This window comes from Aulonocara stuartgranti, assembly GCF_965226115.1.
Source record: "Aulonocara stuartgranti genome assembly, chromosome: 16".
Taxonomy (NCBI): Eukaryota; Metazoa; Chordata; class Actinopteri; order Cichliformes; family Cichlidae; genus Aulonocara; species Aulonocara stuartgranti.
In genome coordinates, this window is record NC_138952.1 from 3,402,281 (window position 1) to 3,420,136 (window position 17,856).

Here is a 17,856-nt window from a genome sequence, read left to right on the forward strand (position 1 = left end):
TCTGCACAGAGTGGAGAGCTACATTGATGGCATCTTCTATGGATCTGTTCGCATAATTTGCAAACTGGTAATCACTGGTCTGATCCACAATGAAGACGAGTCAACGTATAGACCAGCTGTTCCACTGTTGCAGTCAGAACCACCAGGACCCGACTGTGGACGCGATCTGAAGTGGTCCCCACATATAGACTCTATCCAGAAGAAGGCCCAGCAGAGGTTATGGTTCCTGCAGCAACTCAGAATTTACAACCTGATCTCTGAGACCATGGTTTTATGCAAAAAAACTTTTGATTTACTCTTTTCTGGGCTGGAGGAAAAGGGGGTGATCGTGGTGCAACGAGAAGGTTACATGACTCTGCAGAAAATTGGAGAGGTACCTGGGATCGAATCTTTCCATTGTGGAATAGGAAAGGTAGAGAGTGAGCAGGCGGCAGAGTAACAGGTAAGTAGCAGGTAACAGGTGCAAACAAGTCTTTTTTCCACAAAGTTACTAAGAGGCAAAGACAAAACAACATTCACAAGAACTTCTTACTGTCTTACTAGTGACTTCAGCAAACGTCAGAGAGCCTGATCATTATCACTGAAGCAACAATGATCTGACTGGACTACGAAAGACTACAAACGAAAAACAGAAGAAAACCACAACAAGCCCTGGACAATTATGTTTAATTGGCATAAATGTAAAAAAATCCTAACAGTATTATGAAGAAAGCATTTTTTTTAATAAAGGTGTAAAACGTTTGAATATTTCTTTTTCAAGAACCTGCAGGTTTGTTTTATTATGTGTTTAGTACATGATACATATTAAATCCCCTGTGATTTTCCAAAGCTGTGAGCTTTCATTCCAGATCAATGATTGGCTGGTTTGAAATCCCAGCTCACGTGTTGCTGTTATCTGTACCTGATAGAGGAGAGAGGAGAACAGATACAGTGAGAGACTAGGCTTCACTTAGATCTCTCAATCACAATGAATAATGTTTCTGTAATAACAATGTTTTTTCTTTCAGGTTTCAATGAAACAATCAGTCACAGGTTTGTTCTCTTTTTCCTCAGTTTGTTGTGTTACTGCATCATTTGCCTCGTCAATGTTTCTCTCATTGTGATCATCATCTTGGACAGCAACCTCCATGAATCAATGTATATTCTACTCTGTGTCTTTTGCATCAATGCACTTTATGGAACAGCAGGTTTCTACCCTAAATTTCTCTGGGATCTCCTCTCTGATGTTCATCTCATCTCATATTACGGTTGCCTTATTCAGACTCAGGTGATTTATTCTTTTGTCTGTGGTGAACTGTCGATTCTTGCACTCATGGCATATGACAGATATGTGGCCATATGTCAGCCACTGAAGTACCACTCTATCATGTCAAAGCAAAGAGTCATTAGGTTTGCATGTTTTTTGTGGTTCACAACTTTCTGCATTGTGGCTACGAATGCCTTTCTAACATCCAGACTGAAGTTATGCAGCCCGTATCTTTCCACACTCTTCTGTGTGAACTGGATTATTGTTCAACTCGCTTGTTTTCCAGCACAAACTATAGTTAATGGCATATTTGCAAATATTACAATAATTATTTATTTGCTTCATGGTGTTTTTATAGTTTGGTCCTATATGTATATCATTCAAACATGTGTAAAGTCTATAGAAAACAGGGCAAAGTTCATGCAAACATGTGTCCCACATCTCATCTCATTATTTACTTTTGTTGTGGCAATACTTACTGATATTATAAGTATGCGACTGGGTTCGAAAGAGTTGCCTCGGACCTTTCAAAACTTTGTAGCATTAGAGTTTCTTGTCATTCCTCCTATTATGAATCCTCTGATTTACGGTTTCAAACTGACCAAAATTCGAAAAAGATTTTATAGTGTTGTTATTTTAAAAATAACTAAATTTTGTTTTATTCGATCAGAAAATAGTTTCACACACAGCTAAGTGTCACACCCATTGTTTGACATCCATTTTAAAATAAGTCCAAAATTTTTTTTTATTTTTACTGAAATTTGTGTTTTATTTGGAGTTGTCTGAAAACATGTCTATTGATGTGAGCGGATATGAAGTTTTATCATTTATCTGCATTTCCCAGATGATTTACATTTTGTATATGTCTTTGCACTAAATGTATTTTTGATGGTCACCTGCCTAATTACCAAAAAAACACTGATATGTAGAAAGGCTTTAAATTTCACTCTCTTTCTTCTCATTACCGTTCAAGGAAATAACAGGCACCGTGGAGACTGCACATGTGAAAAGGATTAAAAGACAAACTGTTTTAGATGTGGCAGCACTATCAGAGTGTCAATCTATTTTGATATTATGCTGTCTTATAAATCTGATCCACAACCACATGGATGTGAAGCAGTTTTAGTCGTTTTCTCAGTTTATCCTCTTTTTCTTCAACACTTATTGAAACAGTCAGAGGTTTTAGCAACTGGACCACTTTTAGAATTTCTGTTTAATCAAACATGAAAGTCTGTTTTTACTTAACACTTGTACAATTAGGTAGTGACCGAAAGAACGAGATCGCGGATACAAGCGGCAGAAATGAGCTTCCTCCGAAGGGTGGCTGGCCTCTCCCTTAGAGATAGGGTGAGAAGTTCGGCCATCCGGGAGGGGCTCAGAGTAGAGCAGCTGCTGCTCCACATCGAAAGGAGCCAGCTGAGGTGGTTCGGGCATCTGACAAGGATGCCCCCTGGGCGCCTCCTGGGTGAGGTGTTCCAGGCATGTCCCACCGGGAGGAGGCCCCGGTGCAGACCCAGGACACGCTGGAGAGATTATATCTCTCGGCTGGCCTGGGAACACCTTGGTATTCCCCCGGATAAGCTGGAGGAGGTGGCTGGGGAGAGGGAGGTCTGGGCCTCTTTGCTTAGGCTGCTGCCCCCGCGACCCGGCCCCGGACAAAGCGGATGAAGATGGATGGATGGATGGACTTGTACAATTAAATGGCTTTTCCATTGTTTGAAGGATTGAAAATTGAAGCTGAACATTTACAGTGCAAATCAGTTTTTCTACATGATAATGTGTTTGTTTTTACTGTATTAAGTAAAAAGAAATGAGAAACCTGTTAAACAGTAAGAAATAAATGTGTACAATTGCAAAAAAAAAAAAAAGAAGTTCTGGTAGCTCATTTCTCAGCAGCAAGTGAGGCCAAGAAGCACCACATCCAAAACTACCAGCAAAGGCCTCCCCAATAGGCGTGTTCTCTCCCTGCTGTTCTTGACCCTCTAAACTGATTGACTAGAATGTCTTTTATTGTCACTATAAACATGTACAAAGAGATTCAGAGCATCTCCTACCCAGTGCAGACATGTGGGAAAAGAAGAAAGGGGGGTGAGGTGCACAGTTCCGTGGCACTGTATACATATGAGCAGGTCAATATCAAAAAATATCAAATATCCAAATACTGGAAAAAAAAATAGTCTATATTTACAGTGGGGTATTTGACATAAATTAAATATTGCACAGTGGTGGTAGTGGTTGTATATTCTGTGTATAGAGGAGAGGCTTGAATTGGGGGGTGAAACTGTGTCATCGGTTCACGTGTGAGTTCAGGGTACTCATGGTTTTTGCAAAGGAACTGTTCCTAAGTCTGTCAGTGTTTGTGCTGATGCACCTGTAGCGCTTCCCTGAGGGAAGTAGATCGAACAGGTCAAAACCTGGGTGGCAGCTGCCCTTGATGATGTTTGTTGCTCTGTTGAGGCAGCGGGTGAAACAATTGTCTGCCAAGGAGGGGAGAGGGCAGCCAATAATCTTCTGTGCTGCCTTGATTACACTGTGAAGCTTCACTCTGTTCCCATCTGGTCAGCTGCCGTACCTTACTTTGATGCAGTATGTCAGCAGGCTGTCAATGGACGAGCAGTAGAAGACCAGCAGCAGGTTGGAGTCCAGTTTGTGCTTCCTGGGAAACTGGAAGGTGTGGACCCTCTCCAACCATTACTGTTTATGTATCGGGGGCCTAAGTCAGTGCTTTGCCACCTGAAGTTGACAATGATCTCTTTGGTTTTTATAATGGTCAGTGCTAGTTTTTTTTCTCTGAACACTATGATGTCAACTTCAGGACTTCCTCTCTGTAGGCTGCCTTGTCTCCCTTTGAGATAAGTCTGACTAATGTGGTGTCTTCAGCAAACTTGATGATGATGTTGTTGTTGTGGGTCGAACTGCAGTCTTAGGTTTAGAGACAATACAGGAGGGGGCTCAGCACACAGCCTTGTGGGGAGCCAGTGCTCAGCATGTGAGTGGAGGAGAGATAGGGGTCAAGTCTTACAGTCTGGGGCCGGTTGGTGAGAAAGTCAAAGGCCAAGAGTGACCAGTTTGGTGAAGAGGATATCCGGGATGATTGTATAGAAAGCTGAGCTGTAATCCAGAAAGAGCATCCATCCATCCATCTGCTTATCCGGGGCCAGGTCACAGGGCCCGCAGCCCTATCAGAGAAGCCCAGACCTCCCTCTCCTCAGCCACTTCCTCCAACTTGTCTGGGGGAACACCAAGGCATTCCCAGGGCAGCTGAGAGATAAAATCTCTCTAGTGTGTCCCAGGTCTGCCTCGGGGCCTCCTCCTGGTGGGACATGCCCGAAACACCTCATTCAGGAGGTGCCCAGGATGCCCGAACAACCTCAACTGGCTTCGCTTAATGTGGAGGAGCAGCTGCTCTACTCTGAGCCCCTTCCGGAAGACTGAACTTCTCACCCTATCTCTAAGGGAGAGGCCAGCCACCCTTGAGAGGAAGCCCATTTCTGCCGCTTGTATCCGCAATCTCGTTCTTTCGGTCACTACCCACAGCTCATGACCATAGGGGAGGGGAGGGACGTAGATCGACCAGTAAATTGCGAGCTTTGCTTTTACACTCAGCTCTCTCTTCACCACAACAGACTGGTATATCATCCATATCACTGCAGCCACAGCACCAATCTGTCTTTCGATCTCACGTCTCTCGTCACTCATAAACAAGACCCCGAGATACTTAAACTTGGGGCAGGAACTCGTCCCTGACCTGAAGTGGGCCCTCCACCCTTTTCCGGCTGAGGACCATGGCCTCAGATTTGGAGGTGCTGATTCTCATTCCCACTGCTTCACACTCAGCTGTGAACCGTTCCAAAGCGAGCAGAAGGCCATCACCTGATGAAGCCAACAGAACCACAAACTAGAGATGAGATTCTGACAAACCCCACAAAGAGCTTTCTGACGTAGCTTTGCCACTGCTCCAGGTGGCTCAGCACAGAGTGGAGAGCTACGTTGATGGCATCTTCTGTGGATCTGTTTGCATGATTTGCAAACTGGTAATCACTGGTCTGATCCACAATGACGATGAGTCCGCATACAGACAGGACGTGGACCAGCTGTTCCACTGTTGCAGTCAGAACCATCCGGACCAAACTGTGGAGGTGACAGTGAACCTTCAGACTCACCCTAACTATCCTTTAAATAGAGTACTTACCGTGGATCACTTCAAATTCCTAGGACCCACCTTTCCACACAGTCTGAAGTGGTCCCCACATATAGACTCTATCCAGAAGAAGGCCCAGCAGAGGTTGTGGTTCCTGCAGCAACTCAGAATTTGCAACCTGATCTCTGAGACCATGGTTTTACGCAAAAAAAAATTTGATATACTTATTTCTGGGCTGGAGGAAAAGGGGGTGATCGTGGTGCAACGATAAGGTTACATGACTCTGCAGAAAATTGGAGAGGTACCTGGGATGGAATCTTTCCATTGTGGAATAGGAAAGGTAGAGAGTGAGCAGGTGGCAGAGTAACAGGTAAGTAGTAGGTAACAGGTGCAAACAAGTCTTTTTTCCACAGAGTTACTAAGAGGCAAAGACAAAGCAACATTCACAAGAACATCTTACTGTCTTTCTAGTGACTTCAGCAAACGTCAGAGAGCCTGATCATTATCACTGAAGCAACAACGATCTGACTGGACTACGAAAGACTACAAACGAAAAACAGAAGAAAACCACAACAAGCCCTGGACAATTATGTTTAATTGGCATAAATGCCTCTCTGTGAATCGCTACCTTATCGTGGTGGAGGGGTTTGTGTGTCCCAGGGATCCCAGGGGCTATGTTGTCTGGGGGCTTTTGCTACCTGGTAGGGTCTCCCATGGCAAATTGGTCCTGGGTGAGGGACCAGACAAAGAGAGATTCAGAAGACCCTTATGAAGAGAACATCGAGGGAACAGTTTACCCTTCCCGGGATAGGGTTACCGGGGCCCCGCCCTGGAGCCAGGCCCGGGGAGGGTGCCCGAGGGCGAGCGTCTGGTGGCCAGGCCTTAGTCCATGGGGCCCGGCCAGGCACAGCCCGAAGAGGAGACATTGGCCCATCCTCTCGCAGAACCACCACCCGCAGTGGGCGCCATAGGGGTCGGGTGCATTGTGTGCCGGGTGGGGATATGGAATGTCACCTCTCTGGTGGGGAAGGAGCCTGAGTTAGTGCGTGAGGTTGAGAGGTACCAGCTAGATATAGTCGGGCTCACCTCTACACATGGCTTGGGCTCTGGAACCAGTCTCCTGGAGAGGGGCTGGACTCTGTCTCAGTCTGGAGTTGCCCCTGGTGAGAGGCGGCGGGCTGGGGTGGGTATTCTAATATCCCCTCGGCTTGCTGCCAGTATGTTGGGGGTTTTTCCCGGTGGATGAGAGGCTTTGTTCCCTGCGCCTTAGGGTCGGGGAACGGGTCCTGACTGTCATCTGCGCTTATGCGCCGAGTGGCAGTTCAGAGTACCCAGCCTTCTTAGAGTCCCTGGGACGGGTGCTGGAAGGTGCTCCACCTGGAGACTCTGTTGTCCTGCTGGGAGACTTCAATGCTCACGTGGGTAACGACAGCGAGACCTGGAGGGGCGTGATTGGGAGGAACGGTCTCCCTGATCTGAACCTGAGTGGTGTTTTGTTATTGGACTTCTGTGCAAATCACAGTTTGGCCATAACGAACACCTTGTTCGAACATAAGAGTGTCCATAAGTGCACATGGCACCAGGACGCTCTAGGCTGCAGGTCGATGATCGATTTTGTAATCGTATCACCAGACCTGTGACCATATGTTCTGGACACTCGGGTAAAGAGAGGGGCTGAGCTGTCAACTGATCACCACCTGGTGGTGAGTTGGATAAGGTGGCGGGGGAGGATGCTGGACAGACCCGGTGCACCTAAACGCATAGTGAGGGTGTGCTGGGAACGTCTGGCAGAGGCCCCAGTCCGCTAGATCTTCAACGCACACCTCCAGCAGAGCTTCAACAGCATTCCGAGGGAGACTGGGGACATTGAGTCCAAATGGACCATTGTTGGGAGATTTTGAGTTTTGTGTCATGTTTATTTTGTAGCTTCATTTAAAGGAAGAAGAGCTTATGAGTTGTACAACTGCAGAATAGGGAAGTGAGACATTGCGTGCAGAGAATATGTGCTATGACCGTTAAATGCCTTTTTTCTGTTTCAACAGATAAGCTAACGGTCCCTCCTTTTAAGGAGTTGTTATTGAGTTCTATACATGCCACACCTATTGTTGTGAAAGCTGTTTGAGTATAAAATAAAGGATGTACTGATGCCCCGCGTGATTCCTCTGTGACACATCTAGTGCACACGTTAGTGCAGAACAGATCGGATCGTGTCAGGGCATCGCCCATGTACATGCAATATCTTTGAGTCTGTGTTTCTTGCCTCCTAAGAGTTTTTTCCTCACAACCATGTTCAGCGTCTCCATTGACGAAGCTGCTGCATTGAGCTGTGGCTGCAAGGTGGTTGGTGCCTGCCGTGGTGGTAATCCCTGAACCAAATGGTGGACACCAGAGGTGAAGGGAGCCACCAGGCTGAAGAAGGAGTCCTATCGGGCTTGGTTAGCCTGTGGGACTCCAGAGGAAGCCGACAGGTATCGACAGGCCAAGCGGAATGCGGCTCGAGCAGTGGCTGAAGCAAAAACTTGGGTGTGGGAGGAGTTCGGAGAGGCCATGGAAAAAGACCTTCGGACAGCCTCGAAGAGATTCTGGCAAACCGTCAGGCATCTCAGGAGGGGAAAGCGGTGATCTACCTGCACTGTGTATAGTGCTGTCGGAGCGCTGCTGACGTCGACTGAGAAAATGGTCAGGCGGTGGAAGGAATACTTCGAGGACCTCCTTAATCCCACTGACACGTCTTCCAAGGAGGAAGCAGAGTCTGGGGATGAGGGGAATGACCCGCCAATTTCCAGGGGCGAGGTCACTGAGGCATATTAAACAACTCCTTGGTGGAAGAGCCCCTGGTGTTGATGAGGTCTGCCCCGAGTTCCTGAAGGCTCTGGACGTTGTAGGGCTGTCCTGGTTGACACGCCTCTACAATGTTGCGTGGATATCAGGGGCAGTACCCCTGGACTGGCAGAACGGGGTGGTGGTCCCCATCTTTAAGAAGGGAGACCGGAGGGTGTGTTCCAACTACAGGGGGATCACACTCCTCAGCCTCCCTGGGAAAGTCTATGCCAGGGTGCTGGAAAGGAGAGTTCGTCCGCTAGTCGAACCTCGGATACAGGAGGAACAATGCGGTTTTCGTCCTGGTCGCGGAACACTGGACCAGCTCTTTATCCTCTCAAGGATACTTGAGGGTGCATGGGAGTTTGCCCAACCAGTCTACATGTGTTTTGTGTACTTGGAGAAGGCATTCGACCGTGTCCCTCAGGGTGTCCTGTGGGAGGTGTTGCGGGAGTATGGGGTGTCTGGCCCATTGCTACGGGCCATTCGATCCCTATACAACCGTTGCAAGAGCTTGGTTCGCATTGCCGGCAATAAGTCGGACTCGTTCCCGGTGGGTGATGGGCTCCGCCAGGGCTGCCCTTTGTCACCGGTTCTGTTCATAATTTTTATGGACAGGATTTCTAGGCGCAGCCAAGTGGAGGAGGGCTTACAGTTTGGTGGCCTAAGAATCTCATCTCTGCTTTTTGCGGATGATGTGGTTCTGTTGGCTTCATCAGGTGGGGGCCTCCAGCTCGCACTGGAACGGTTCGCAGCCGAGCGTGAAGCAGCGGGAATGAGCATCAGCAGCTCCAAATCTGAGGCCATGGTTCTCAGCCGGAAAAGGGTGGAGGGCCCACTCCGGGTCGGGGATGAGTTCCTGCCCCAAGTGGAGGAGTTCAAGTATCTCGGGGTGTTGTTCGCGAGTGATGGGAGAAGGGAGCCGGAGATCAACAGACGGATTGGGGCTGCAGCTGCAGTAATGCGGACGCTGCACCGGTCCGTCATGGTGAAGAGAGAGCTGAGTGTAAAAGTGAAGCTCTCAATTTACCGGTCGATCTACGTCCCTACCCTCCCGTATTGGCCACGAGCTGTGGGTAGTGACCGAAAGAACGAGATCGCGGATACAAGTGGCAGAAATGAGCTTCCTCCGAAGTGTGGCTGGCCTCTCCCTTAGAGATAGGGTGAGAAGTTCGGCCATCTGGGAGGGGCTCAGAGTAGAGCTGCTGCTCCACATCGAAAGGAGCCAGCTGAGGTGGTTCGGGCATCTGACAAGGATGCCTCCTGGGCGCCTCCTGGGTGAGGTGTTCCAGGCATGTCCCACCGGGAGGAGGCCCCGGGGCAGACCCAGGACACGCTGGAGAGATTATATCTCTCAGCTGGCCTGGGAACGCCTTGGTGTTCCCCCGGATAAGCTGGAGGAGGTGGCTGGGGAGAGGGAGGTCTGGGCCTCTCTGCTTAGGCTGCTGCCCCCTGTGACCCGGCCTCGGATAAAGCGGATGAAGATGGATGGATGGCATAAATGTAAGAAATTCCTAACAGTATTATGAAGAAAGCATTTTTTTAATAAAGTTGTAAAACTTTTTAATAATTCTTTTTCAAGAACCTGCAGGTGCGTTATATTATGTGTTTAGTACATGATACATATTAACCCTTTAAGACTTAACATAGAACCAAGTCCGCCAGAGCTTATATTATATTTTTACAAGTTGTAGTGCCATTTGTGGGAGCATTTCAAGTTGCTATACATCAATACAACCATTATAGCCCAAATTGTAATGATATGTATGCATTATGTGCATAGTAATTACATAAATTGCAAAAGGTGCAATAAACTACAAAAAAATTGAAAATCGTTTTTGTTTTTTTTAACATATATTTCTAGTTAGAGAAGTTTAAGAGGCTTATCCCTCAAAACTTTAAATACAAAAAATTTGCACAAAATAGTTTCCCGCCATGGGAAATTTATTTTGAGTGTCTTCATAGTTTTATTTTTGAAATACACCAGTTTTTATATACTGCAGGAAAAACGAAAATAAATATTATAGTGTAAATTTACAAAACAGCAGCATATGCATCAAAATAAACTATGTCCAACAGTGCAATATGAGTCCTAAGCATTCGAGAAACAACACAGAAAGTCATAAAGTCAAAGATAACTTTTAAAAACACCAGTATAGGCTCATGAGGCCCTGATGGTAAAAAAGTACATTTCCGCGAGAATGACGTCACTTCTGATTTCGGGAAGGTAATGGCGGGCATGCGAAAGTTCGCGCTGACGTCTATTCCAACGTAGGAAATGCAGTTTTTTGCAAAGCTATATGTGGAAGGAAACCGTGACCTAGGACAAGCTGATGGCATAAGATGTAAGTACAACTCCTCCGGTTTCATATGCAAAAAAATTTATTGCGCTACCTTACGTGGTTGCAGTGATACCGGGATTTAAAAATAGTTATGCAAAACAGAGCGTGCCCGCTCCCACCGGTTTTAAAGAGTTAAATCCCTTGTGATCTTCCAAAGCTGTGAGCTTTCATTCCAGATCAATGATTGGCTGGTTTGAAATCCCAGCTCACGTTGCTGTTATCTGTACCTGATAGAGGAGAGAGGAGAACAGATACAGTGAGAGACTAGGCTTCACTTAGGTCTCTCAATCACAATGAATAATGTTTCTGTAATAACAATGTTTTTTCTTTCAGGTTTCAATGAAACAGTCAGTCACAGGTTTGTTCTCTTTTTCCTCAGTTTGTTGTGTTACTGCATCATTTGCCTGCTAAATGTTTCTCTCATTGTGATCATCATCTTGGACAGCAACCTCCATGAATCAATGTATATTCTACTCTGTGTCGTTTGCATCAATGCACTTTATGGAACAGCAGGTTTCTTTCCCAAATTTCTCTGGGCTCTCCTCTCTGATGTTCATCTCATCTCATATTACGGTTGCCTTATTCAGTCTCAGGTGATTTATTCTTTTGTCTGCGGTGAACTGTCGATTCTTGCACTCATGGCATATGACAGATATGTGGCCATATGTAAGCCCCTGAAGTACCACTCTATCATGTCAAAGCAAATAGTCATTAGGTTTGCATGTTTTTTGTGGTTCACAAATTTCTGCATTGTGGCTGTGAATGTCTTTCTAACATCCAGACTGAAGTTATGCAGCCCGTATATTTCCAGACTCTTCTGTGTGAACTGGAGTATTGTTCAACTCGCTTGTTTTCCAGCACAAACTATAGTTAATGGCATATTTGCAAATATTACAATAATTATTTATTTGCTTCATGGTGTTTTTATAGTTTGGTCCTATATGTATATCATTCAAACATGTGTAAAGTCTATAGAAAACAGGGCAAAGTTCATGCAAACATGTGTCCCACATCTCATCTCATTATTTACTTTTGTTGTGGCAATACTTACTGATATTATAAGTATGCGACTGGGTTCGAAAGAATTGCCTCGGACCCTTCAAAACTTTGTAGCATTAGAGTTTCTTGTCATTCCTCCTATTATGAATCCTCTGATTTACGGTTTCAAACTGACCAAAATTCGAAAAAAAATTTATAGTGTTGTTATTTTAAAAAGAACTAATTTTTGTTTTATTCGATCAGAAAATAGTTTCACACACAGCTAAGTGTCACACCCATTGTTTGACATCCATTTTAAAATAAGTCCAAAAAAATGTTTAATTTTTACTGAAATTTGTGTTTTATTTGGAGTTGTCTGAAAACATGTCTATTGATGTGAGCGGATATGACGTTTTATTATTTATCTGCATTTCCCAGATGATTTACATTTTGTAGATGTCTTTGCACTAAATGTATTTTTGATGGTCACCTGCCTAATTACCAAAAAAAAACCCCACTGATATGTAGGAAGGCTGTAAATTTCACTCTCTTTCTTCTCATTACTGTTCAAGGAAATAACAGGCACCATGGAGACTGCACATGTGAAAAGGATTAAAAGACAAACTGTTTTAGATGTGGCAGCACTATCAGAGTGTCAATCTATTTTGATATTATGCTGTCTTATAAATCTGATCCACAACCACATGGATGTGAAGCAGTTTTAGTAGTTTTCTCAGTTTTATCCTCTTTTTCTTTAACACTTATTGAAACAGTCAGAGGTTTTAGCAACTGGACCAGTTTTAGAATTTCTGCTTAATCAAACACACACTATAAATACACATACCAGTAATCAGGGGTTGAGAAACAGGAGGGAAACACACCTGGGGGACATAACAGCTGACGAGGTAAGGGAAACGTAAATAGAACACACTGACATAAGACAGAGACCTTCAAAGTAAAACAGGAAACACATACACGTAATGACACAGACTCAGAAACGCAGACTGGACACAGAGATACACGGGCAGAAAGAAAAGAACACTAACCGAGGAAGAACAGAACCAAAATTACAATAATAGAAAACACAAAACGCTGGGTCAAAAGGACCCAGATTCATGACAGATTGACTAGAATGGCTTTTATTGTCACTATACACATGTACAAAGAGATTCAGAGCATCTCCTACCCAGTGCAGACATGTGGGGAAAGAAGAAAGGGGGGTGAGGTGCACAGTTCTGTGGCACTGTATACATATGAGCAGTTCAATATCAAATATACAAATATTGGAAAAAATAAATAGTCTATATTTACAGTGAGGTATTTTGACATAAATTAAATATTGCACAGTGGTGGTAGTGGTTGTATATTCTGTGTATAGAGGAGAGGCTTGAATTGGGGGGGGAAACTGTGTCGTCGATTCATGTGTGAGTTCAGGGTGCTCATGGCTTTTGCAAAGGAACTGTTCCTAAGTCTATCAGTGTTTGTGCTGATGCACCTGTAGCGCTTCCCTGAGGGAAGCAGGTCGAACAGGTCAAAACCTGGGTGGGAGCTGCCCTTGATGATGTTTGTTGCTCTGTTGAGGCAGCGGGTGAAATAAATGTCTGACAAGGAGGAGAGAGGGCAGCCAATAATCTTCTGTGCTGCCTTGATTACACTGTGAAGCTTCACTCTGTTCCCATCTGGTCAGCTGCCGTACCTTACTTTGATGCAGTATGTAAGCAGGCTGTCAATGGACGAGCAGTAGAAGATCAGCAGCAGGTTGGAGTCCAGTTTGTGCTTCCTGGGAAACCGGAAGGTGTGGACCCTCTCCAACCATCACTGTTGATGTATCGGGGGCCTAAGTCAGTGCTGTGCCACCTGAAGTCGACAATGATCTCTTTGATTTTCATAATGGTCAGTGCTTGTTTTTTCTCTGAACACTATGATGTCAACTGGGGGTGGCTGTAGCTCAGGTGGTAGAGCAGATCGGAAGGTTGGTGGTTCGATTCCTGGCTTCCCCTAGTCTACATGCCAAATATCCTTGGGCAAGATACTAACCCCAAATTGCTCTCCGATGCATCCATCGGAGTATGAATGCGTGTGAATGTTAGCTATAAAAGCACTTAGAAAAATGTGCTTGTGCGAATGGGTGAATGCAAAAGTTGTGTAAAGCGCTTTGAGTGGACTGAACTTCTCACCCTATCTCTAAGAGAGAGGCCAGCCATCCTTCGGAGGAAGCACATTTCTGCCGCTTGTATCCGAAATCTCGTTCTTTCGGTCACTACCCACAGCTCGTGACCAGAGGGGAGGGACGTAAATCGACCAGTAAATTGAGAGCTTCGCTTTTACACTTGGCTCTCTCTTCACCTCAACAGACTGGTATTGCATCCATATCACTGCAGCCGCAGCACCAATCCGTCTGTCGATCTCCCACTCCCGTCACTCATGAACAAGATCCCGAGATACTTAAACTTGGTGTAACAAAGGACTGGACAGGCAGGGTTTCACTTGAGACACATGAAACACGTTATGGATCTGCATATTTCGGGATGGACAGAAACCGGGTTAACCAGAAAGTCTATAACAAACGGACCAATGAAGGTGGGAGACAGTTTCTTTAACTCAGCTTGGAGCGGAACAAATCGGGTCCACAGCCAAACCTTTTGTCCCGGGTTGTAGGCATGTGCGGGGGTCCGGTGACGGTCCACCAGGTGCTTATTGCGATCAGCTGTGCGAAGAAGGGCGGCCCGGGTGGCTCTCCAGGCACGTCGACACCTCCTTAGATGCTGCTGGAAAGAGGGGACAAAGTGCTTACCTTCGACGGCCGGAAAGAGAGGTGGTTGGTAGCCCAGAGATGCTTCGAAGGGGGACACCCCGGTGGCTGAGGAGGTAAGACTATTGTAACCCACATCAGATTTGTGGGTTGTGCTGCTGAATAAGGTGTAATTTTCCCTCCCAGCCACTAGGAGGCGAGTATGCCTTGAGATGACTTTCTGTCAGTCAACGTTTCCTGTTGTGAAAGCCGTTACTCACAGCCATCTATTAACTACTCACTAGTAGTTAATAGATGGCTATTTATTAGGATCTGACATCTGTGAAATTCGGCCGGGGGGAGCTGCTTCAGCCGGGCGAGCTATCTCACTACGAGCTCCGGTAAGGGATGCTACATGAATGTTAGCACCATAAAGACATGTAGTTGACTGCTGTTAATATATTTTCTGCTTTAAAAAACAAAACCAGTCGGAGTTGTGATATTTATGTTTAAAGTACTGTAACATCACTGATGTGCAGATGTTTAATTTTAAGTGCTAAAGAATATATTAAAATGTGCCCAGCTAACCGCTAGGATTAAGCTACTGCTTAGCCATTTCTGTGTATTTCTGTGGTCTAACATTACTGTGATTCATCTGTTTGTTAGCTTTCCAAAACGTTGGAGAAGCAATAATATCGTCATGCAGTGCTAAAATGCACCCTTTCAGTTTTGTTGACTTAGAAGTTAATTCATTTGATAAAGGTGCAAAAAGTTCATAAAATGTGATTATAAAATGTGAGGGATCTCATTACTCTGTTGAAGTATTAATGTTTTAAGAAGTTGATATATTTTTCTGAGAAATAATTCAAGTTGAAATATCTTAAAAAGAAGAACAGTTAAAAGCGAGCTGTTAAAGGGATAAATATGGGAGAGTGAATCTTACAAGTTTATTTATTCTTAAAAGGGTAAATATAAGGTATATTTTCTGTTGCGCTAAAACCTTGCATGATGTAACTCAGGGGCGATTCTAGGATCAGAGATTTGGGGGTGCTGAGCACCCAGAGAGCTGCCCAGCCAGGCAAGATAAACCTGTCTCTGTCAGTCCCTGCATCCTTAAATATTGTCCCGAGTTCTCTCTGACTGTCACTTTGGTGCATTTAAACCCCTGTTCCTCCCTGTCCTCATCGTCTGTTGTCTTCGTCTCCTTTATCAGTCATCATAATTTTACCATCTCTGTGCAAGTCTGCAAATTTCTTTATTAATATAAGATTCTTAAATTCATCAAGTCTCTCTGTACCTGGGTCCTCGTCACAAAACATGACATCACTGTTTTGTACATTTTAACACAATTTAATCCCACATTTGTGAAAGAAAAGCAAAACACTTTTTTGAAAAGTCTGTAACAAAACCATGAAATCTGATCAAGCTTATTTAAATGCTGCAAAAGAAGAATGGATTGGAATAGAAAAAATACATATCCTAACCTTAATTACGTGGGGAGAATTATGAATGATGCTCATAGTGAGTAAAAAGTAAACTGAGTGCATTTTTCGGACAGAGATTCACTTTTAATGTGTATGTATAATATAATACAGATACACAAAAAACACTCCCAAAACAGAATTATTGCAAATAAATTATTACAAAATATTAATAAAAACTATAAAAATGGAGGCAACTTTGCCTGTGGTAGAATTTATACAATGTATGAAAAAAATCTTTATTGCAGACCCTAATTTTACTAATTTAATAATACTAATTTTGTGTTGTAAGATTTATGAGTTTCGTGCTTTCATAGTGGTACTTAGGAGAGCTTGACATTTTTATCAGGTGGTACACACTGTAAAAAGTTTGAGAAACACTGATAAGTTAAGTGTATGTGTGCTTTTGGAAAACATTTAAAGCTGCTGTACAGAATCTTTGAAACAAGCTAGCTTAAAACATTTTTAGAATATAAACAGAGCACTCTGCTTCTCTTTACAGCTCCTCACTCCACCAGGGCTCTTTGGCAGTTTCTGATAGTGTGCAAATGTGATGTACATACTAGAGATGGCACGATACCACTTTTTTATGTCCGATACCGATACCGATATCATAATTTTGGATATCTGCCGATACCGATATGAATCCGATATAGTGTTTTTTAATCAACAAAACTGTTTTTTTTTTATATCTTGCTGCATTTTGCAAGTCTGCAAGTTCATACTCAAGTTTAAAACAACAACTACACTAAAGCTATTCTGTTATACCTGTATACAAAAAAAATATTTCATAGTTCAGCAATACTGATCAATCTAATAAACTTAGACCTACACCATTCTCCCTATTCTGGTATTTTAAAGAGTACTTAGCGTAAATATTAAGCAACCTAACTAATAGGGTTCCAACTCCCAGCAACAACAAAAATAAATAAATAAAAAATAGGGAACCACCCCTCACGCTCCACCTCATGATGCTTAATCGACGTAATCAACCTTAATTTGATGCAGTGTGAAAAAAAATGCACAGAAATCAATTATTTTTCAAGAAATATTAAATAGATTCAACATCTTTCTTCAACAAAATTGCAGACTGCACAGATGGTACCTTCCCAAAGGAAAAAGTACTATAGCTTACTAGGGTATATATATTAGACTTAATAGTCACTATATACAGTAATTGACTTCTATTCGTTTTACATCAAATTAAAACTTTGGGTGTCAGATAATTATTTATTAAAAGCTAGACATTTTAAATGAGAATAAGAAAGAAAAGTATGTCTTTGTGCCCCCTTTTCCCTGTTAATGCCCTATCGGCCCCCCTGGCTAAACTTTGCTAGATCCGCCCCTGCACAGTTACCAGCGTCAGCTACGTAGAAAAAGATCCTGGTGTAGAAAGAAATATTAAATAAATTCTAACAACAGCTTATCAAGCTTAAACGTGCTGCTGTTGTTCAGCCGCTGGTTTCCTCTTTCTGGTGCAAAGTGGGCCAAAAACAAACAAGAGAGACTCGCTACAGAAAAGCCGATCAGCTGATCATTTAAGCAGTTTCACGATTGAAGTAGCAGCCGGAGAGCGAGAGGCAGTCGCTCGTTAAGCTTAACGCAGGAATGCTTTACAAACATTCAGAGATGGACTTACACACTTGCTTTACTTCTCTCGGGATAACTTTGTCGGAGATGAAATGCCAGGTTGCTAGCGAAGCTCCAAATGCTATCCAGACCACCGACAGGTCCCGCATGCCACAGCCGCTCTATCACGTGATGCATATTGCTCCGACGTGCTAACCTGAGGTGAGTTACGGCGTGTTGCAAGTTTTGTGAGGTGCTTTCGTGATATTTAATGGATCGGATTACATTTTTTATTTTTCTCCGATATCCGATCCAGTAATTTAGGTCAGTATCGGACCGATACCGATACGTAATATCGGATCGGTCCATCTCTAGTACATACTGCGGCAGTCATACAGACAACTGGACGGTCCAAAAGTTGGCCTACCTATTACTGGCTGAGGTTTCAGTAGAGTTGTGGCTGAACCACATAAAAATATATCATTAATTTTAATCTCCCCAATCAATTACAATGTTATGTTGGAATGTTGTTAAAGAGGGTCAAAAAT

The 17,856-nt window shown here is 44.0% G+C and overlaps 2 protein-coding genes across 2 annotated transcripts in view; both read left to right on the forward strand.

The window, feature by feature from the left end:
* LOC309690783 (uncharacterized protein) overlaps window positions 1–17,856 on the forward strand; it is a 152,513-nt gene that overhangs the window by 78,485 nt on the left and 56,172 nt on the right. The window lies entirely within an intron of this gene.
* On the forward strand, window positions 10,843–14,289 carry LOC309690385 (olfactory receptor 2K2-like; the record flags this gene model as incomplete). The annotated part of the gene is made up of 3 exons (XM_082507419.1): window positions 10,843–11,746; window positions 13,215–13,322; window positions 14,186–14,289. 3 exons carry the CDS (start codon window positions 10,843–10,845, stop codon window positions 14,287–14,289), a joined length of 1,116 nt encoding a protein of 371 aa, XP_082363545.1.